The sequence below is a fragment of the Budorcas taxicolor genome, chromosome 15 (genome assembly GCF_023091745.1).
Source record: "Budorcas taxicolor isolate Tak-1 chromosome 15, Takin1.1, whole genome shotgun sequence".
Taxonomy (NCBI): domain Eukaryota; kingdom Metazoa; phylum Chordata; class Mammalia; order Artiodactyla; family Bovidae; genus Budorcas; species Budorcas taxicolor.
This window is the reverse complement of record NC_068924.1, coordinates 42114832-42139433: the sequence shown is the minus strand read 5'-3', so window position 1 is coordinate 42139433 and position 24602 is coordinate 42114832. Positions and strand designations below refer to the sequence as shown.

The following is a 24602-nucleotide window of genomic DNA, read 5'->3' as shown; positions in this document are numbered from 1 at the left end:
GCAATTTCATTGTATGTGATAAGCATTATTGTAGGATTCCGGTGGATAGGGTGGGGGCAGTAGAAGATAAAGCAGAAGTACATAGAAGCAGTTTGCAACCCACAACTGATGGGCCAAACAAGGTTTCCAGGAGGAGGTAACATCTAAACTGAGAGTAAAGGATGGCTAGGAGTTAGCTAGGTGAAAGGGACAACTGAGGGAGTAGGGAGTTGAAAGAAACAGTGTTCCAAACTAAGGCAGTAAGATATGCAAAGGCCAGAGGATTCACAGCAGTGAAAAATGAGACCATAGATGTAGGAAGGAGCCAAGATATGATGAGAATTTACTCTGAGGGCAAAGGTTAAGAATTTTAAATTGGGAAGTGACAAGCTCCAACTTGCATTGTAAACTATCACTTTTGTAAAGCAAAGAAATAGACAAGTAAGGGGGTGGGTCAGGAAGGAGGTGAGGAGACCAGTTAAGACGTTGGTGCAATGAAAAAGGTAAGGAATGTTGGTAACTTTAATGAGGATATTGTAATTAAGGGATAGATTATAGTGTGGATCAAATCTGAGAGACATTAGGAGAGAGACATAGGAAAGCAGAATCTACAGGACTCAGTTGCTGATCATACATGAGGATAAGGCTAACAGAAAGAGACTAATTTCATGTTTTTGGCTTATTTGGTGTCATTTATTAAATTAGAAAATAGGAAGAAGAGGCTGTGGAAAGTGGCTAAAAACGGATAAAAGGTGACTATTTCAGTTCGGAATACAGCATCTAAATAGCTTTGGGACATTTAAGTAAAGATGGAGAATAACCAGCAAGATACTCAGTTCTGGAGGTAGATTTGGAAGGATTAGGTAAAAGACAATAATGGGGATGAATAAGATTGCCTAGGTAGAATCTTAGACTGGGAGACTATCTAAAGACACAAATAAACATCATCATTTGTATGACAGGGGAAGAAGCCCTACCAAAAAAGACTGAAAAAGAGATTTAAAAGAAGAAGAGTATCAGGAGAAACGGTATCATCAAAGACAAGGGAAGTGGGTTTTGCACAGAAGTGGCCAGAGGTTATCATCAAATCTACCATGTTCCAAAAAAGATAAGAACAGAAGAATTTCTACTAGATTATCAATGAGTTCTCATTGGTGAGTAGTGGTATCCAAAAATTTAGCCTAAACCTTAGAGCTGTTAGTAAAGCTAACTTCTTAATTTTCTCCTATATCTGAAACTCAAAGTGTTGACAACCAAGTTGTTTCCTTAATAAGCATCTTAAAAGATTAAAGACTTATTTCAGTAATTACTATTTCTATGAAATTATGTTAACAATTCAAGTATTCAAACAATATCTGAATACTTTCTATGTGCCAGGTACTGTGCTGGATGTTGGGTATACAATGATGAACAATAAAGACAAAGTCTGTTTTCATCCAGTTAAGGATGGAATTTTTCAATAGCAATTGTTATTTAGAAAAAAAAAGATCCATGTTTCCAGAATGTAAGTTCCTGATCGAATTTTAAATTCAGTTATACAGCACCTACTACCACAGTTTTTGAAGAGCACAGTATATCTGTGAGTTACACGCACAGAATAAAAAAAAAAAAGATTTAGAACTCATTTTTTCAACTTAACGAGCTGTGGTTTGAAAAAATTAATTTCTTTGAGGGCAGTAGTGATTGTGGATGACTGTTTCAAAGCCTAAAGAAAGCTGAGGTTGTCTGAGGTAGTCAGGGATAAAAGTACCCAAGGAGGAAAAGAACAGAATAATTATCGATGTTGACTAAATGGTTCTTTTACAACAGTTGAGTGGAGAATGAAAGGAGAGTTGAGGAACAAAGGTGGGGGTACGAACTGACTTTGTTTTATTGACCCTTTCTGCTTAGGTCATCCTCCTTAAGAGGTAAACCAAAGATTGACAAAAAAAAGAAAAGAATGTATACATGACAGAACTTGTTGACTGCAAGCTTTGTTACAGCATGACCTGGTTAAGCTGTTCTGTTAAGAACCTCCTATCTCAGTGTTTTCAGTAAAATCTTTTCCTCTTTGGCTGGTCAGATTTCTCAGAGAACTGTCTTCCAATGTCTGCTTGAGGGAAGCCTCCCAGAGTTCTAGGAACTGAAGGGGGAAAGTTGTTGACTGGTATTCTTAACATTTGACACTCATTTTCCTCTCTAGTTTGCAGCAAAACAGAATTTCCCTCAGCCAGACATAGTGTCTCCCTTGCCTGTTCATGCTTTGTCTCTCAAACATAAATACACAAACAAGCAAACCTCTAATAGTCTGCTAGGATAAAGGAGAGGCAACTGGCTGTAACACAGAATTGGAAAAGGTCTGAGACAGGACTCTAATTGCATCATAAGAAGACTTTCAACTAATCCTCTTTTTAATGTTTTAGCTCCATCTTAAGCTCTTGCTTTCAGAGATAACCTGATATCTCCAATTCTTGAGCCCTTTGCAGTTCTGCAAACTGGGATGCTTCAAGGCATTTACAACTGTTAGGTAAAGGCTTTCTTGGGGCTGTTAAGTCACTCATCCATCAGCTTTCTAGTTTCCAAAATATTGTTGCTGTTGTCTCCTATCCTATTTTGCCTGTGGGTTTATGCATTAAAGGGTTTCCCTTGTGGCTCAGCTGGTTAAGAATCCACCTGCAATGCAGGAGACCTGGGTTCAATCCCTGGGTTGGAAGATCTCCTGGAGAAGGGAAAGGCTACCATTCCAGTATTCTGGCCTGGAGAATTCCATGGACTGTACAGTCCATGGGGTCACTAAGAGTCGGACATGACTGAGCGACTTTCACTTATGCATTTAAAAAATCCTCTTTACTGTTGTTTTAGTGGTTTTGATGGGTAGTAGCTGAGGTTAAAGGTATATATTCAATTTACACTTTAACCAGAAGTTACTCTATCTACTTATCTACCACCACCTTTCTTTACTACACTTGGTAATATGAAACAGTTTTCAATTCTCAAAAACACAGGTCCTTTCCCTATTTCTTTTTGCTATTAGCAACTCCTCTATCTGGAATACTTCACCTCCCCACCAATCCTTGTCTGACCTTCTGTGACCATCTCTTTCCCACTCTAAATCCAATAACCCAGAATAGCATTCATAGTACTTTTTTACACACCCTTATCAGGGCAAATCACTACATCATAAATACTAGTTTACCTATGAGATTTTCCTTCTAGACTCTGAACTCCTTAAGAACTAAAATTATACCTTAATCACATCAGTATGTCCAGTACTTATTACAGAGGCTAGTATATGGTAGAAATCAGTGAATGTTTGGAGGAAGAGAAAGGAGTAAAATACATAGTCTGCTTAAGGAAAAGATGCATTCTACTGATTAATATACTCTTTTTCTTAAAATTGAAGTACAGTCTTAAAATACTGTGTTAGTTTCAAGTGTACAGCAAAGTAACTAGGTTTAATATGTATATAATTTTTTCCATTATAGGTTATTATAGGATATCAAATCAGTAAATGCTTATTGTTTGCATATTTTATATATACATCTGCAATCCCAAACTCCTTATTTATCCCTCCCCTCTTCCCTTCTGGTAAGTTTGTTTTCGATGTTTGTGAGTCTGTTTCTGTTTTGTAAGTAAGTTTATTTGTATTATTTTTCAGATTCCACATATAAGTTATATTATATGTATTTGTCTCTGTCTGACTTACTTCACTTAGTATGGTAATCACTAGGTCCATCATGTTGTTGTAAATGGCAATATATCATTTTTAAATTATGAAATATACAAAAAGCTCATACAGTTCAACATCAAAAAAGCAAACAACCCAATCAAAAAATGAGCAGAAGAACTGAACAGATGTTTCTCCAAACAAGGCAGACAGATGGCCAACACTCACATAAAAAGATGCTCAACATTGCTAATTTTTAGAGAAATGTAAATTGAAACTACAATGAAGAACACCATGGCCCTCATCAAAAAGTCAACAAGCAACAAATGCTAGAGACAGTGTGGAGAAAAGGGAAATCTCCTACACTGTTGGTGGGAATGTAAATTGGTGTAGCCACTATGGAGAACAATACGGAGATTCCTCAAAAAACTAAACTAGAACTACCAGCAATCCCACTCCTGGGAATGTATGCAGAAGAGATGAAAACTCTAATTCAAAAAGATATGTGCACCCCAATGTTCACAGTAGTACTATTTATAATAGCCAATACATGGAAGCAACCTAAGTGTCCATTAACAAATCAATGGATAAAGATACATACACACACACACAAATGGAATAGTAATCAGCCATAAAAAGAATGAAATACTGATTAATATATTCTCATTAGTCTGTTCTGCACTGCCATAACAAAACATCATAGAATGGGTGGTACATAAACAACAGAAATTTATTTTTCACAATTTGGGAGGTTGGAAATCCAAGGTTAGAGTAGTAGTGAGGGTCTAGTTAGGGCCCTCCTCAAAGCTGCAGACTTTGTGTTATATCTTTACATGGTGGAGAGGGTTAGGGAGATCTACTGGCTCTCTTTTATAAGGATACTGATCTCCTTGGTAATGTCTTTGCCTTCCTGACCTAATCCCCTCCCCAAAGCCTCACCTCCTAATATTATCACCATTATTTTTTTAATAGTTGCTCAGAGGTGTCTGAGTCTTTGTGACCCTATGAACTGTAACCCACCAGGCCCCTCTGTCCGTAGAATTCTCCAGGCAAGAATACTGGAGTGGGTAGCTGGCTCCGGGAGCCTCCTGATCTAGGGATCAAATCTGGGACTCCTACATTGCAGGCAGATTCTTTAAGCCACCAGGGAATCCCTTAGGCACTAGGTTTCCAACATATAAACCTGGGAGGACACATTCAGAATACAGCAATTAACAAAATTCTCAAACTGGTATCTCTTACATAGGAACAGGTCATGAACAGTGCTTGAGGACCTTTGAAAACTTCTAGGCTGGGCTTCCCTGGTGGCCAAAGTACTGAATCCATGTGCCTAGAGCCAGTGCTCCAGAAAAAAAGAAGCCAATGCAATGAGAAGGCTACACAACAAAGAGTAGCCGCCACTCGCCACAACTAGAGAAAGCCAATGCACAGCAACAAAGACCCAGTGCAGCCATAAACAAATAAATAACCTTCTAGATTGTGGAAGGCTTGGGGTTCCAGAAGATAATCCATTTTCCTCACACTTTTAAACCTCTATGTGGTTTCCTAAGTTATTCAGAGCCCTTAGCATAACAAGCTCAACCTAAGAATTTATAGACACCACCAGACACCACCCTAATGGCAGAAAGTGACGAGGAAATAAAGAGCCTCTTGATGACGGTGAAAGGAGAGAATGAAAAAGCTGGCTTAAAACTCAACATTCAAAAACTAAGATCATGGCATCCAGTCCCAGCACTTTGTGGCAAACAGATGGGGAAGAAAATGAAACAGTGACAGACTACCTTCTTGGGCTTCAAAATCACTGCAGATGGTGACAGCAGTCATGAAATGAAAAGACACTTGCTCCTTGGAAGAAAAGCTGTGACAAACCTAAAAAGTGTATTAAAAAGCAGAGATATCACTTTGCTGACAAAGGTCCATCTAGTCAAAGCTATGGTTTTTCCCGTAGTTATGTATGGATGTGAGAGTTGGACCATAGAGAAGAATTGATGTTTTTGAACTGTGGTGCTGGAGAAGACTCTTGAGAGTCACTTGGACAGCAAGGAGATCAAACCAGCCCATCCTAAAGGAGATCAGTCCTGGATATTCATTGGAAGGACTAATGTTGAAGCTGGAACTTCAATACTTCAGCCACCTGATGCGAAGAGCTGACTCATCTGAAAAGACCCTGATGCTGGCCAAGATTGAGGGCAGGAGGAGAAGGGGACAACAAAGGATGAGATGGTTGGATGGTATCACCGACTCAATGGACATCGGTTTGGGTGGACTCTGGGAGTTGGTGATGGACAGGAAGGCCTGGCGAGCTGTGGTTCATGGTGTCACAAAGAGTTGGACACAACTGAGTGACTGTACGGAACTGAAAATACAAAAACCTTATGTGTATACTCAATGAGTTTCTACAAATGTGCCATAATGTTTTTGAGATTTATCCATGAGGTTACATGTATTATTAACTTTTAACAAACGTATTGATTAGTATTACTTTGTATGGTATATGGTAATTAAAAAATAAAAGCTATTCTCTGATTGATGGGCACCTGCACTGATTTCAGCTTTAGGCTACTATGAATAAAGCTCCTATGAATATTTTTGTATCTCTTTTTGTAGTGATATGCTTTCATTTTTTAAGGTAAGATCCAGGTGTGAAACTCCTGGATCATAGGATAGGTATATGCTTACTTTGATAAGAATCTCCTAGACTTTTTTCTAAAGTGACTGTACCCGTTTACACTCTCAACAATAAAACATGAGAATTCTGAGTACCTTAAAACCCTGCCGGCAGGATGGGCGGTCCTAAGATGGTGGAGGAATAAGATGGGGAGACCACTTTCTCCCCCACAAATTCATTAAAAGATCATTTGAACACTGAGCAAATACCACAAAACAACTTCTGAAAGCTGGCGGAGGACACAAGGCACCCAGAAAGGCAGCCCATTGTCTTTGAAAGGAGATGTTTTATCATCAGTGCTGTATGGATAGAGAAGTCTTGAGGCTACTGCAAAAATAAGACTAAAAGCCAGAGGCAGGAAGCTTAAGTCCAAAACTTGAGTAACTAGAAAACTCCTGACTCCAGGGAACATTAATCAACAAGAGCTCATCCGAAAGACTCCATACCTACCCTGAAACCAAGCTCCATCCAGGAGCCAACAAGTTTCAGAGCAAGACATACCAAACTAAATTCTTCAACAACACAGAATATAACCCTGAGCACAAAAAAACAGGCGGCCAAAAATCACACCAAACCTGTAGACACCTCAAAACTCACTACTGGACACTTCATTGCAATCCAGAGAGAAGAGATCCAGCTCCACCCACCAGAACACTGACACAAGCTTCCCTAACCAGGAAACCTTGACAAGCCACTCGTTCAACTCCAACCACAGGGAGGAACCTCCACAATAAAGAGGAACTGCAAACTTCCAGCATACAGAAAGACCACCCCAAACACAGCAACCTAAACAAGATGAAAAGGCAGAGAAGTATTCAGCAGGTAAAGGAACATGATAAATGCCCACCAAACCAAACCAAAGAGGAGATAAGGATTCTACCTGAAAAAGAATTCAGAATAATGATAGTAAAAATGATCCAAAATCTTGAAAACAAAATGGAGTTACGGATAAATAGTCTGGAGACAAGGATTGAGAAGATGCAAGAAATGTTTAACAAGGACCTAGAAGAAATAAAAAAGAGTCAATCCCTGCAATAACTGAGATCAAAAGCACTCTGGAGGGAACCAACAGTAGAATAACTGAGGTAGAAGACAGGATAAGTGAGGTGGAAGATAGAATGGTGGAAATAAATGAAGCAGAGAGGAAAAAATAAAAAAGAATTTAAAGAAATGAGGACAACTTCAGAGACCTCTGGGACAATGTTAAACACCCCAACATTTGAATCATAGGAGTCCCAAAAGACGACAACAAAAAGAAAGGCCGTGTGAAAATACTTGAGGAGATAATAGTTGAAAACATCCCTAAAATGGGGAAGGAAATAGCCACCCAGCTCCAAGAAACCCAGAGAGTCCCAAATAGGATAAACCCAAGGCCAAACACCCCAAGACACATATTAATCAAATTAACGAAGATCAAACACAAAGAACAAATATTAAAAGCAGCAAGGGAAAAACAACAAATAACCCAAAAGGGGATCCCCATAAGGATAACAGCTGATCTTTCAATAGAATTTCTTCAAGCCAGAGGGGAATGGCAGGACATACTTAAAGTGATGAAAGAGAAAAACCTACAACCCAGATTACTGTACCCAGCGAGGATCTTATTCAAATATGAGGGAGGAATCAAAAGCTTTACAGACAAACAAAAGCTCAGATAATTCAGCACCACCAAACCAGCTCTTCAACAAATGCTAAAGGATCTTCTCTAGACAGGAAACATAGAAAAAGTTTATAAACTTGAACCCAAAACAACAAAGTAAATGTCAATGGGATCATACTTATCAATAATTACCTTAAGTGTAAATGGGTTGAATGCCCCAACCAAAAGACAAAGACTGGCTGAATGGATACAAAAAGACCCCTATATATGCTGTCTACAAGAGACCCACCTCAAACCTAGGGACACATATGTACTGAAAGTGAAGGGCTGGAAAAAGATATATCATGCAAATAGAGACCAAAAGAAAGCAGGAGTAGCAATACTCATATCAGATAAAATAGACTTTGAAATAAAGGCTGTGAAAAGAGACAAAGACGGACACTACATAATGATCAAAGGATCAATCCAAGAAGAAGATATAACAATTTTAAATATATATGCACACAACATAGGAGCACCACAATATGTAAGGCAAATGCTAACAAGTATGAAAGGGGAAATTAACTAACACAATAATAGCTGGAGACTTTAGTACCCCACTCACACCTATGGATAGATCAAATAAACAGAAAATTAGCAAGGAAATACAAACTTTAAATGATACAATGAACCAGTTAGACCTAATTGACATCTATAGGACATTTCACTCTAAAACAATGAATTTCACCTTTTTCTCAAGTGCACACGGAACCTTCTCCAGGATAGATCACATCCTGGGCCATAAATCTAGCCTTGGTAAGTTCAAAAAAATTGAAATCATCTCAAGCATCTTTTCTGATCACAATTTGGTAAGATTAGATGTCAACTACAGGGAAAAAGCTATTAAAAATACAAACATATGGAGGCTAAACAACACACTTCTGAATAACCAAAAATCACAGAAGAAATCAAAAAAGAAATCAAAATATGCATAGAAACAAATGAAAATGAATACACAACAACACAAAACCTGTGGGATTCAGTAAAAGCAGTGCTAAGGGGAAGGTTCATAGCAATACAAGCCTACCTCAAGAAACAGTAGAGAAATCAAATAAAAAACCTAACTCTAACCTAAAGCAACTAGAAAAAGAAAAAATGAAGCACTCCAGGGTTAGTAGAAGGAAAGAAATCATAAAAATCAGGGCAGAAATAAATGCAAAAGAAACAAAGGAGACCATAGCCAAAATCAACAAAGCTAAAAGCTAGTTCTTTGAGAAGATAAATAAAATAGACAAACCATTAGCTAGACTCATCAAGAAACAAAAGGAGAAGAATCAAATCAACAATATTAGAAATGAAAATGGAGAAATCACAACAGACAACACAGAAATACAAAAGATCATAAGAGACTACTATCAGCAACTATATGCCAATAAAACGGACAACTTGGAAGAAATGGACAAATTCTTAGAAAAGTACAACTTTCCAAAACTGAACCAAGAAGAAATAGAAAGTCTTAACAGACCCATCAGAAGCACAGAATCGAAACTGTAATCAGAAATCTTCCAACAAACAAAAGTCCACAACAAGATGGCTTCACATCTGAATTCTACCAAAAATTTAGAGAAGAGCTAACACCTATCCTACTCCAACTCTTCCAAAAAACTGCAGAGGATGGTAAACTTCCAAACTCATTCTATGAGGCCACCATCACGCTAATACCAAAACCAGACAAAGATGTCACAAAAAAAGAAAACTACAGAACAATATCACTGATGAACACAGATGCAAAAATCCTTAACAAAATTCTAGCAAACAGAATCCAACAACATATTAAAAAGATCATACATCATGAGCAAGTGGGCTTTATCCCACGGATGCAAAGTTCTTCAATATTCACAAATCAATCAATGTGATATACCACATTAACAAATTGAAAGATAAAAGCCATATGATTATCTCAATAGATGCAGAGAAAGCCTTTGACAAAATTCAACATCCATTTATGATAAAAACCCTCCAGAAAGCAGGCATAGAACGAACATACCTAAACATAATAAAAGCCATATATGATAAACCCACAGCAAACATCCTCAATGGTGAAAAATTGAAAGCATTTCCCCTAAAGTCAGGAAGAAGACAAGGATGCCCACTCTCACTACTATTATTCAACATAGTTTTGGAAGTTTTAGCCACATCAGTCACAGAAGAAAAAGAAAGAAAGGACTCCAGATTGGAAAAGAAGAAGTAAAACTCTCACTATTTGCAGATGACATGATCCTCTACATAGAAAACCCTAGAGACTCCACCAGAAAATTATTAGAGCTTATCAATGAATATAGTAAAGTTGCAGGATATAAAATTAACACGCAGAAATCCCTTGCATTCCTGTACACTAACAATGAGAAAACAGAAAGAAAAATTAGGGAAACAATTCCACTCACCACTGCAACCAAAAGAATAAAATACTTAGGAATATATCTACCTAAAGAAAGAAAAGACCTATATATAGAAAACTATAAAACACTGATGAAAGAAATCAAAGATGACACAAATAGATGGAGGAATATACCATGTTTATGGATTGGAAGAATCAATAGTGTGAAAATGAGTATACTACCCAAAGCAATCTATAGATTCAATGCAATCCTTATCAAGCTACCAATGGTATTTTTCAGAGAACTAGAACAAATAATTTCACAATTTGTATGGAAATACAAAAAACCTTGAATAGCCAAAGCAATCTTGAGAAAGAAGAATGGAACTGGAGGAATCAACCTGCCTGACACTTCAGGCTATACTACAAAGCTACAGTCATCAAGACAGTATGGTACTGGCATAAAGACAGAAAGATAGATCAATGGAACAAAATAGAAAGCCCAGAAATAAATCCATGCACCTATGGACACCGTATCTTTGACAAAGGAGGCAAGAATATACAATGGAGAAAAGACAATCTCTTTAACAAGTGGTGCTGGGAAAACTGGTCAGCCACTTGTAAAAGAATGAAACTAGAACACTTTCTAACACCATACACAAAAATGAACTCAAAATGAAATAAAGATCTAAATGTAAGACCAGAAACTATAAAACTCCTAGAGGAAAATATAGGCAAAACACTCTCTGACGTAAATCACAGCAGGATTCTCTATGGCCCACCTCCCAGAGTAATGGAAATAAAAGCAAAAATAAACAAATGGGACTAATTAAACTTAAAAGCTTTTGCACAATGAAGGAAACTATAAGCAAGGTGAAAAGACAGCTTTCAGAATGGGAGAAAATAATAGTAAATGAAGCAACTGACAAAGAATCTCAAAAATATACAAGCAACTTCTGCAGCTCAATTCCAGAAAAATAAGCGGCCCAATCAAAAAATGGGCTAAAGAACTAAACAGATATTTCTCCAAAGAAGACATAGAGATGGCTGACAAACACATGAAAAGATGCTCAACATCACTCATTATCAGAGAAATGCAAATCAAAACCACAATGAGGTACCATCTCATGCCAGTCAGAATGGCTGCTATCAAAAAGTCTAGAAACAATAAATTCTGGAGAGGGTGTGGAGAAAAAGGAACCCTCTTACACTGCTGGTAGGAATGCAGAATAGTACAGCTGCTATGGAGAACAGTGTGGAGATTCCTTAAAAAACTGGAAATAGAACTGCCAAATGACCCAGCTATCCCACTGCTGGGCATACACACCAAGGAAACCAGAACTGAAAGAGACATGTGTACTCCAATATTCATTACAGCACTGTTTACAACAGCCAGGACATGGAAGCAACCTAGATGTCCGTCGGCAGACGAATGGATAAGAAAGCTGTGGTACATATACACGATGGAATATTACTCAGCTATTAAAAAGAATGCATTTGAATCAGTTCTAATGAGGTGGATGAAACTGGAGCCTATTATACAGAATGAAGTAAGTCAGAAAGCAAAACACTATTACAGTTAATATACTGTAACTGTAATACATACATCTATATTAACACATAGATATGGAACTTAGAAAGATGGTAACAATGACCCTATATGCAAGACAGTGAAACAGACACAGATATAAATAAAAGACTTTCGGACTCTGTGGGAGAAGGTGAGGGTGGGATGATTTGGGAGAATGGCACTGAAACATGTATATTATTATATGTGAAACAGATTGCCAGTCCAGGCTCGATGCATGAGACAGGGTGCTCAGGGGCTGGTGCACTGGGATGACCCTGAGGGATGGGATAAGGAGGGACGTGGGAGGGGGTTCATGATGGGGAACACATGTATACCCATGGCAGATTCATGTCAATGTATGACAAAACCACCACAATATTATAAAGTAATTAGCCTACAATTAAAAATTAAAAAAAAAAAACAAAATTGCCAACATTTGGTATTGCCAATCTTTCTAATTTTAGCCATACTGGTGGTTATATAGGATTATCTCATAATGCTTTCAATTTGCATTTCTTGGATGACTGACACTGACTAGTTCATGTTTTTATTGACCATTTCCATATCTTACTTTGTGAAGTGTCTGTTTAAGCTGTCCATTTTCAAACAATGGCTTGGCTTCTTCTTCTTAAGTTGTAGGAGTTCTTTATATAACCATGACATCAGTTCTTTGTCACATATATATTTTTGAATAATTTTTCCTAGTCTTCAATATTCATTTTCTTAATCCTGTCTTTTGATAAACATGTTTTAATTTCTATGAAGCATAATTCTGTTTTTTTTCTTTTTTTGATCATCACTTTTTATGACCTAAGAAACTTTTGCCCGTTATAGAAATTATAAGTGGCAAAAGATTCAATTAATAATTTTTTAAAAAAGGAAACTGTTGCTCATTCCCAAGTCGTGAAACTATTCTATGCTTTCCCCTAAAAACTTCGCGGTTTTCTATTCTATGTTTATGTCTATGCTCTACCTCAATTAATCCTTGTGTCTGATATGAGGTAGAGGTTGAGGTTCACTTTCTTCCATACGGATATTCAGTTTTCCAACACTATTTGTGGAAAAAACTTTCCTCCCTGACTGGATTACTTTGGTGCCTTTAACAAATTTCCCATAAATGCAAGTCTAATTTCTGGGTGCCCTTTTCTGCTGATCTATTTGACATGTCAGTATTACACTATGTTGATTACTGTGGGTTGATAGTAAGTCTTAAAACCAGGTAAGGTTAAGTCCTCCAACTTGTTCTTATTCAAGATTAATTTGGCCACTCTAAGTCTTCAGCATTTCTGCATAAATTTTGGAATCATCCAGTTAATTTCTAAGAAAAAGTTTGCTGCGGTTCTTATTGTAATTGTATTCAGGCTACAGGTTGATTTGTGGAGAACTGACATATTAATGATACTGGGTTTTCCATATTCTTTGATGTTTTACTTTACTGATTATATAATCTAAACTTATCTAGCCCGTTTGTTAGTTTCTTATTATCTGCTTACTTTGTGTTCAATCCTTTATTTATTTAAATATTTTAATTATTATATATTCAAATTGGATAATTCTAATATATAAAGCCTCTGAGGTCTTCAGTCTGTTTTTGTATGTTTCTGTTAACACTACTTCACACTGGCTCATTTCTTTGGTATTTGGTCATTTTAAAATTGTGACTTAAGTTTATCAGTGGGAACACTGACTGCCTAAATTGGGGCTGAATTTAATAAATTCTACAAAAGATTTATATTGCTTCTTCTGGAGGCAAGGGTGAGGGGTATGCCACTGAAGAGGGATTATTTCATTCTTCTTCCAATGTCCTACCCTTAGGTAAATAAAGCTCTCAGATTCAACCAGCTCTCTTACAGAAGAATTAAATGAGCTCATGTATCTGGTTTCCCCAATTGCTAAGTGCTCAGAATTTGGTTTTCCCTACTTATCTTTTTCTTGAGAATAGAGGAGAGGTCTTTTAGAGATTTCCTTTTCTTCTTAGGAAAAACAATATATAAAAATCATGGGTTTTTGCAATTTTCTAAGATCTATTTCTACATTAGTCAGAGGGTCCCTCATACCCTGCAGTTTATTATAAGGCTGGAAATGGAGTACACGACTGGGTTTTAAAGTTATAATCTACCATTAAAAGATCTTAGCTAAGATCTTACACATAAAAATTATATATCTGCTAAAATGAAAAGAGTTAAATCCATGATATTTTTGAAGAGATATATAGTAATCTCAGTTATAAAAAAAACTAAAATAAGATCAGTTATTTGAGATAAGAAAATATATAGGAATAATCTATAATCTCCATAAACCAGTCCTTTAAAAAATCATCTTGGCACTGAAAGAACATGATAAACAAGATAACCCCTTGGCAGTACTCATGTTCCATTTAATTTTCCCTTGAGGACAGAAATTACAGGATAACTTCATGACAAACAAAAATTACTAAAGTTTTTGAATCACTACCTAAAACTTAGTTCATTTAATGTTTCTATTTTAAAACACCAACACAGATGTTTGGCCTCTCTGCCTTGAAACTATGCTTTTGTAAAAAAATGTTCAGAATGTTATGTTAAATCCCCACAAGTACTGTAATAAGAATATAAATATTAATAAATCCCAAGTTGGTAAATAGGTAACTCATTAAAAGTATCACATATGAACTCATTTATAACTGAAAAGAGCCTCTCTATAATAGAACAAAGACAAGATCTAATTTTATGAAATACTGAATTACAAAACATTAAGAGCTCATTAGTGCAGGTGCATTTGGAAGCAGCAACAATAACAAACCCAAGCTTCCCCCCAACAGAATATGATTATTCAAATGAAAAGGAGTATTTTTCTAGCCCAAGGGTACCTGGCTATTCTGTAATCAGTTACTAATTGGTTTATGCTAAAATTAAGTTTAGATAAAGCCTTCTAATTTAGTTCTTCAGTTAATTCAGTTCAGTCGTTCAGGCTTGTCTGACTCTTTGCAACCCCATGAACCCAGTTAATTACAGCACATAAAATACAAATGGAAAAAAGCCTCCTAAAATAGTTTTTTCAGTTTTATCAACAGGATAAGGAACCAGGATATTATCTAACTTTAGGACTTCTGGTAATCTTGATCTCTTAATCAAAGTCTTTTGTTCTCTGTAATGACAGTACAAAAGCAACTGAAACAAAGGAACAGAAGTAGCAAAAGACTTGTGATTTTTATGGCAAATGAATTATGTCTTATTCTTCTCATAAAGTTTCAATAATTTCCTTCCTACAAAAATGAGAATCCTTTTCTGTTATAAAAAATCCTTGTTATATGTTTTAGATAATTTACTTATGCTTATGTGTATGTGTGTGTTTCAAGCAGAGAAAAGTTTAAATGGAAGTCAAAACTCTCCTAATCTATATATGTCAGAGATAACCATTATTAAGGATTTAGTGTAAATATCCTTCTAGATTTTCACTGGAGAAGGCAATGGCACCCCAGTCTAGTACTCTTGCCTATACATACCTACATACATGTAATTTTAGGTCAAAATAGAATTATATCTACCTTATGTACCGCTGGTGGCTCAGATGGTAAAGAATCTGCCTGCAATGTAAGAGACCTGGGTTCAATCCCTGGGTTGGGAAGATCTCCTGGAGGAGGGCATGGCAACCCACTCCAGTATTCTTGCCTAAGGAATCCCCACGGACAGAGGAGCCTGGCAGGCTACAGTCCATGGAGTCACAAAGAATCAGACATGATGACTAAGCACTACCTTGTATATCTTCCTGTGTGCCCACCTGGCAATATGTAACAAGTTTTTTCCTATAGGTACATATTATAGAGCTACCTCTTTTATTTTAGTAGTGGAACAGTATTCCAAAGAAGTGTTCTACCATACTTACATTAATTTATGTTCAAATGGTAAACATTTAGGATGCTTTCAACTTTTGATATTATAAACTATTATAGCTAGTCTCTTATGCTCTAAAATAAGAATTTGTTTCCAGTAGAGATGAATTATCTCCTATCTTGTTAATTTGCTTTAACAAACCACAAAGTGCTTGTTACAAGATTACATTTTTCACGTGTAACACGTGTACACCTGTGGCGGATTCATGTTGATGTATGGCAAAACCAATACAGTATTATAAAGTAAAATAAAAAAATAAAAAATAAATGAAATAAAAAGGAAGAAAAAAAAGATTACATTTTTCATTCCTGCTTTTAAGTTAGAATTTCTGAGAAAGATATTATCTGAAATGCGTTTGAAAAGATAAATACACCCTGCAAAAAATGTAACAGTAGTACCCTAAGACATTAATGTGTATAAATTATAAGGAAGACCTTAGTAGACATTTCTCCAAAGAAGACATACAGATGGCCAAGAGGTACATGAAAAGATGCTCAACATTACTATTAGAGAAATGTAGATCAAAACTACTACCTCACAGAATGGCCATCATAAAAAAATCCACAAATAATAAATGGTGGAGAGGATATAAAGAAAAGAGAACCCTCGTGCACTATTGGTAGGAATGTAAATTGATACAGCCACTATAGAGAACAGTATGGGGGTTCCTTAAAAAACTAAAAATTGAACTACCATATAATCCGCCTGCAATGAAGGAGACCCCAGGTCGATTCCTGGGTCAGGAAGCTACCCTGGAGAAGGGACAGGCTACCCACTCTAGTATTCATGGGCTTCCCTGGTGGCTCAGACGGTGAAGAATCTGCCTACAGTGTGGGAGACCTGGGTTCGCTCCCTGGGTTGAAGACCCCCTGGAGGAGGGCATGGCAACTCACTCTTGCCTGGAGAATCCCTATGGACAGAGGAGCCAGGCAGGCTACAGTCCATGGGGTCACAGAGTCAGACACAACTGAGCGACTAAGCATAGCACACAGCACCATATAATCTAGCAATCCCAACATTTGCTGCAGCACTATTTACAATAGGGAGGATATGGAAGCAACCTAAATATCCATCAACAGATGAATAGATAAATAAGATGTGGTACATACAAACAATGGAATATCACTCAGCTATAAAAGGAACAAAATTGGGTCATTTGTACAGACAGGATGGACCCAGAGTCAGAGGGAAGTTAAGTCAGAATAAGCAACAAATATTGTATATTAATACATATATGTGGAATCTAGAAAAATGGTACAGATGAACCTATCTGCAGAGACGAAGATGTGGAGAATGGAAGCGTGGGCATGGAGTGGGGGGCTGGGGCATGGATGAATTGGGAGATGGGGACTGATGTATGTGCACCGCCATGTGTAAAACAGACAGCTAATGGGAACCTGCTGTTCCTGTTGTATAATGTAGGGAGCTGAGCTTGGTGTTCTGGGATGATTTAGAGGGGTGAGATGGAGGAGGTGGGAAGGAGGGTCAAGAGGGAGGGGATATATATATATAAACAGATAGCTGATTCACTTTGTAGTACAACACTGTAAAACAACTATAACCCAGGAAAAAAAAATGATACAATTGACACCCATATGCATAGGTTAAAAAATAGATTATGAACTGAATAATTCATTTATCATTTGGATTACCCACCATTCATTGCCCTCTATTTTAACAGTACAACTGAAAACTGGCTGAAAAGGGATGACAAAAATACAGACATTAAGTAATATACAACTGAATGTTTCAAAGATGACTTTTCACTTCAGAAAGCTTACTTATAGAACTAGTAAAATAACCTAGTATTTTTCAAGAAAAAAAAAAGGAAGAATAAAAAAAAGTCCTAATATTTATGTTGAGCATACACACGTAGTGTTCCTAACAGAAATGCTACGAATATCAGTTCTTCATATTATCAGATATGGAAGGCTTAAGAACCTGATATACTAGTAAGTATTGAACTGCCTAGGGAAAAAAGTATTATTCTCAAATAAGAAGAGAAGTCTGAAAGAACTAAAAATTACCTGTAGAGTACAGTTCATCATCCTTATTATGTAGTCAAACTGCTGATGATCTAATATTGCCCGGTTCTGCTGAACATGTAAACCCAGCTCATCAGTGAGACACTGTCTTGCTGCCTTTCCTTTAAGGGCTCTCAATGCAGCAGGAAGGGTCTGAGGACATAAGAGGCAGACATGAACAAGAGATTTAACTGGAAAAAAAGATAACTTTAAATCACGCTAACTCATGCATATTCTGTAAACCATTTAACAGAGCTATTAGAATTAGAAAAGAAGGACAACATGGATTTATAGTGATGTTTTAAATTTAAGGCAGCATGAAAATAAACAGGACTAGTTCATGTGATACATTTAAAAAACATTAAACTTCATTAAAAAAAAAAACTTATCAAAACTGTGGCCACCAAAATAACTGCTGCTTCAGATTCTGAGTCAAAACCATGGATACTTGACATGTTCTTTCAATAGCTGGCCACATCTCTGTGGCAAGAATAGAAGAAAAAACTAAAATGACAAGAAGCATGGGTGATTTTATTCTTTTATAGTGATTAGCAACTTAATCACTACTCAGTTTTAATTTATGACTGGAAAATTCTGCAATCCCTTCTATTTCAAAAGTATAATTAAGAAGGAAAAAACTCAGAGCAACGAATAGAAATCTCTACGTTTACATACTAAAACTCTTCCACTTCCTCACCCACAAGAATGCCTCTTCCAGTTCACCTTTAGAGCCTGATTTACTTTACATAAAGTAGTATTAACAATAGGCTTATTTAACTTTGAAAATGTAAAATGAGAACAAAAGAGCAAATAAGAAGGAAGAAAAAATACTGAGAGTAGGAGGTCCTAATATTGTTACAAGGGGCACAAGAAACAGTGTGAAAGTTGAAAGCAAGAGAAGCAAAAGAAAGTCCGTTTAACACTTCAATCATAAGAAAAAATGGATTCCAAAAAACTCAAAATACAGACTGGAGGGTCATTAAGTGGATAAAAACTTTGTTTCACAAGCTTTACTAGCCTCATCTAATAAATGCTCAGAACAATGACAAGTCACTAAGAAAAGGTGACATTAATGTTTAATATGTTTTATTAAAGAAGGCAAGAAAATGTGCTATTAAAGGCATATTTAAATGAAGAGCACAATTTTTATAATTCATTACTTGTTTTAACTATATTTTTTGTAATAAATAAAATTATATTTTAAATGTTTTTAAGTCTCTTGATGAAAGTGAAAGAGGAGAGTAAAAAAGTTGGCTTAAAGCTCAACATTCAGAAAACGAAGATCATGGCATCACTTCATGGCAATTAGATGGGGAAACAATGGAAACAGTGGCTGATTTTATTTTGGGGGGGTTTAAAAATCACTGCAGATGGTGATTGCAGCCATGAAATTAAAAGACGCTTACTCCTTGGAAGGAAAGTTATGACCAACCTCGACAGCATATTCAAAAGCAGAGACATTACTTTGCCAACAAAGGTCCGTCTAGTCAAGGTTACAGTTTTTCCAGTAGTCATGTATGGATGTGAGAGTTGGACTATAAAGAAGCTGAGCGCTAAAGAATTGATGCTTTTGAACTGTGGTGTTGGAGAAGACCCTTGAGAGTCCCTTGGACTGCAAGGAAATCCAAGCAGTCCATCCTAAAGGAAATCAGTCCTGAGTGTTCATTAGAAGGACTGATGTTGAAGCTGAAACTCCAATACTTTGGCCACCTGATGCAAAGAAGTGACTCACTGGAAAAGACCCTGATGCTGGGAAAGACAAGGCAGGAGGAGAAGGAGATTACAGAGGATGAGATGGTTGAATGGCATCACCGACTCAATGGAGATGAGTCTGAGTAAACTCCAGGAGTTGGTGATGGACACAGTGGCCTGCGGTGCTGCGGTCCATGGGGTTTTGAAGAGCTGGACACGACTGAGCGACTGAACTGAACTGACTGAAGTTTCTAAATAATATGCCAAAATAGAATTTAATGAACAATGTTTAAAAGTTTCAGGGGGGGAAATGACTTATCAATATTTCGGGCTTGGCTAAGATTTTAAATATTAGACACTATTCATTTAAAATGATAAAAACAATGAAAGAATACTTTATAAAGAAAAGGGATGGAAATAGAGGAGAGGTCAGTTGGCAAGCTAAACACAGAAATCTGAAAGGGACATGATGAATGTTTACTTGGGAATGATGGCATTTTATTACCTTTTCAGTCTCCAGCGTTTTATTTTCAAATATGAATGAAATGCAGTTTCTAACAACTTCCAATCTCTGTGCACTGTTGAAAACTGTTGTCACTTTATCCATTATTGAAACTATTAAAGGAATATAACACAAATTAAATTCCTTTGGCAATAATAAAAGCAAGGGGAATATTACTATTTACAGTTTATATGACTCTGTTCACATGACAAACACTTAAGCCTTTATTTCCCCCTTGTTACATGACACTGAAGGTCACTTTGATTACATTTCTACGTTGTGAAGTGACAGGCTAGTCAATAGCTTATTGAGGATAATTTCACAGGATAGATCCTAATACTGTACTTAACTCTTACACAAATTAATTCACGTTGCACAGTAAAATTTTATTAAGCAAAGATAAACATCACTTTTTTTAACCGTTAGTTGTAAACAAACAGACAAGAAATGTGTCAGGTACAAGATCATGACCAACACAGCTAACGCTCATATATAAGAGGACTGACTACTAACAGGAAAAAAAGCTGATATTTCTAACATATTACCAAAGAAAGACCACATACCACAAAAAACTAGGTTCTAAAAATCTGAGTATAGGTGACCTGAAGAAGCACTGCACACAAACAAAAGTGATCATGGCCGAAGAATTGCTTTATAAATTTGAGAGAGTCTCTTTTCGGTTCTGTGAACTTAGTACCTGTCAACTTTACAAGATTGGATAATTCTAGTGTACTACATAAGCTAAAATTACTTAAAACAAATGTAACTTATTAAAAGAATACTAGAAGATACAAATTAAATCAGTATTCATGAAATAAAAAGCATAATTTCACAAAGAACTACACAATATCATTTGTACAAATCAGGTAGTAGCTATAATTCTTAAGCCTTATATTTTATGATTGCTCTCACCTAACAAGAAAAACCATAATACCATACTCTTGGCCTTCCTTTCATTTCATCAATATGAAATTTTACATTCTTAAAACAATTTTTTAAACTTAAAAATTCTGAAATAATTATGAGCTTACACAGAGTTACAAATTAGTACAGAGAAGATTCATGTACTTCACACCCAACTTCCCCAAATGGTGGTATCATACCTAACTATAGTGCTTTATCAGAATCAGGAAATCAATCTTACTTGGTTTTTACTAGTTCTCTTGAAATCATTTAAAATTATGTAACAGTAATGACCATGATGGTAAAATAGATTATTTCATATGACTTTCTCTGTCTGAAATGTGCATTTTTTATTTTGTACTCTGGAACTTCCCACATGTGGAGGTCTGTGGCATAGACAGAAACTGAAATTGATCTATATTTAGAGTAAAAAATGTCTTAGCCTCCAAGTAAGACCACATACTTTAGAGAGAAACATCTTTAACCTATTTTTATAAATTTTTAATTCTAAAATTTCTTTCGTAGCATTTTAAAGTTTCTTTAGGATGAACCATTAAAAATTCCACCTTTTTAAATAATGAATCTGTTTACCATCTGGAAATTATTACTTTCCTTTGGAGACTATGACTTAGTTTATTCCCAGGAGAATGTTCTTCACTTAAGAGTTTGATATATCAGGGATTGGCCAAATCCTCAGCTGCAGCATTCTAATACTAGCTTTCTAACAGCTGATAACAACTCTGGTTGATGGGTATTCGACTTTTCAGGTCTTCCTTCTTAAGGTTTTGGCTTTCAAATGCTATTTTTAGCAGTTTATCATCACTCTGGCACCTCTGAGGAATAACTGGAAAGTAATTAACTTCTCAAAATGTGAATGGTTCTTAAAGTGACATAGCAATTCTACACTCATATTAAATGGGTATCATGTAAGATGAAACATTCATACTTTAAAAATTTTAATGCAATGAAAATCCTGATTCTGATCAATTTAAATGAATCAGAAAGTTGGACAGAGGTCCCTGCATTCATCCTTCACTCATTCATTCATCATTCTTTCATCTGTTTGTTCATTCATTCATTTTGGTTTTATAGGCAATCCATGCAGGGACAAATACTGAGTCATATGTATTTCTCTCACTCACTACAATGAGAGATACCATATGCATATAAAATATTTGATGTTGACTGAAAATGAAGAGATTATACAAAAATAATACTGAGACAAGGCTACAGTTCAAGCAGATAAAAATTTAAACCAACTTCATGTGTGTATTTAAAGAAAGTATTCAACTGAGTTATGAATATTAAACTTACAAAATGAAACCCTTCAAAAAGTAACTACCCTAACACACTGGCTTCTCTATTTTCTTCTCCATGTGAAAGTATGAACAACACTTAAGTATAAGCTGGTAATATGTAGGGAAATTACAGCAAATTAGCATTATTAAGTAAATAGTAAGTAATATTCACATTACTATATAATGTCCCTGACCAGGGATCAAAGCTGAGCCCCCTGCATTGGGAGCATGAAGTCTTAGCCACTGGATCACCAGGGAAGTCCCTGTGTCTTATATCTTGATTAAAAGTTTACCTTTAAAACAAACAAATGGATAAATACATACCAACAGGTGGACCTGCAGGCACAACACATTTCTTTTCCACTCTTGAAGCAGGAGGTGCATTCTGATTCTTAGCAAGATTTTCCTGTATTAATTCCTGTACCCGAGTTTCATTAATTTTTGGGAAAGGAAGAATATGAACTCGCAAGTGGGATCCTTCTGTTGGGCGTGGAACTTTCTGAAATGCCATATGAGGGTTTGGATTCTCCTGCAACATTAAACATAGGTAAGATTATTCAAAAGTTAAAATAACAATGGCAGATCGTTGGCCAGAGGGACAGAAACTGAAATCAGACAGATGAGAGATTGTATACACATTCAGATATATGCCATAAAATACAGAGTCCTGGAATACATGAGCTACCAGCAGCATCTGATACAGCTGACTGATCACTCTTTTCCTCTTCAACACACACTTTCTTCACTTGGTTTGTAAATTTCTTGCTACATCTTTGTCTATTTTTTATCTTCCTAATCTCTTAACTATATAACTACCCCAGGGCTCAGACCACAGGCCTCTTTTCTATTTACATTTACTTCCTTGGTGATAACCTACAGTCTCGTATTTTTAACTACAAGAACACCAATGATTCACAAATTTTGGTCTCCAAATAAGTGTCCTCCTGAACTCCATATCCATATATTCAACAATCTGCAAATACTGTTTCCACTTGGATTTAAAATAACATCTTGAATATATGTCCAAAACGAACATTTAGTATTCACCTCCCTCAAAATTGCTATCTGCAGTCTTCCTCTCTTCAGTACATGGCATATTTATATCTTCCAATCACTTCAGTGAAAAACTTAAGAGTAATCATTAATGCCTTTCTCTAATACCCCATTATCCATTCCTGTGCAAACCTTTAACTTGTGTCTTTAAACTATGTCTATAACCTGACCACTTTTCAGCATACCTTGGTTTAAGTCAGCATCTCTTTCATATTGCTACAGAACAGTCTCCTAACCTGTCTCTCTGTTCTACCCTTGCTCCCACTCTCACTCTATTTTTAACACTGCAGACAGAGTGATCTAGCTAAAGCATGTCAAATTATTATCTACTTGTTCATAATGAGTGGGACAAGATGTTGAACACATATCAGGACTGTATTAGTTAAATTAATTGTGTCAGCAAATATTTTCATAGACCCTCGGAGTTGCCATGAAGTTTTATCCAGCCACTACTTATGTAGAATTATATTTCAAATACTACAGGCAGAGTGGAATCCATACTTTTTACAAAGTTCCATATGAAAGGCTGCTGTACAATCATTCTTAGGCCAACTCTTGCATTTACCATTCGGTGAAACCAGAAAATTTCTTTTTCCTTCTGAACCTGCATTATTTATGTTGCACATTAAGCTCCATATTGCCCTACATATTTTCTGGACAGTTAAAATGGCCAACCAGCATCATCTACCAGAGCTGCTCCCCACAATTCTTTCTGATTATTTGGCCCAGACCCAGATAAAGGAAACGTAGGATCATAGTAGAAGATAAAGGGAGTATATGTCAGTAACAGAGTGGAAATAATACTCCTTTAAGTGTCAGAAAGCCTGGGTTCTAGTTTTTGCTCTACTCATTATGTGATACTGGATAAACAACTTTGCCTAAGTCTATAAAGGCATGCCTTATTTTCTTGCACTTCACTTAACTGAGCTTCATCAGTTCAGTTCAGTTGCTTAGTCGTGTCTGACTCTTTGCGACCCCATGGACTACAGCATGCCAGGCTTCCCTGTCCATCACCAACTCCCAAAGTTTACTCAAGCTCATGTCCATTGAACCATCCAACCATCTCATCCTCTGTCATCCCCTTCTCCTCCCGCCTTCAATCTTTCCCAGCATCAGGGTCTTTTCAAATGAGTCAGTTCTTTGCATCAGGTGGCCAAAATAGTGGAGTTTCAGCTTCAGCAGCTGAGCTTCATAGTTACTACTTTTTTCACAAACTGAAGGTTTGTGACAACTCTATGTCAAACAAGTCTATTAGCACCATTTTTTCCCAACAGCATTTGTTTACTTTGTGTTTCTGTGTCATGTTTTGGTAATTCTCATAATATTTCAAACTTTTTCATTATTATATTTGTTAAAGTGATCTGTGGTCAGGGATCTTTGCTGTTATTACTGCAAAAAGATTATGACTTACTGAAGGCTCACATGATGGTTAGCATTTT

At 36.3% G+C, this 24602-nt stretch overlaps 1 protein-coding gene across 1 annotated transcript in view; it reads right to left on the bottom strand.

Moving 5' to 3' along the window:
- Positions 1-24602, bottom strand: part of SBF2 (SET binding factor 2) — a 505755-nt gene that overhangs the window by 180374 nt on the left and 300779 nt on the right. Inside the window, exons 14-16 of the mRNA XM_052653316.1 lie at positions 22435-22639; positions 19913-20022; positions 17719-17868 (exon numbers count right to left, since the gene is read on the bottom strand). Coding sequence (XP_052509276.1) covers positions 17719-17868; positions 19913-20022; positions 22435-22639 — 465 coding nt within the window. The remainder of the gene's footprint in view (positions 1-17718; positions 17869-19912; positions 20023-22434; positions 22640-24602) is intronic.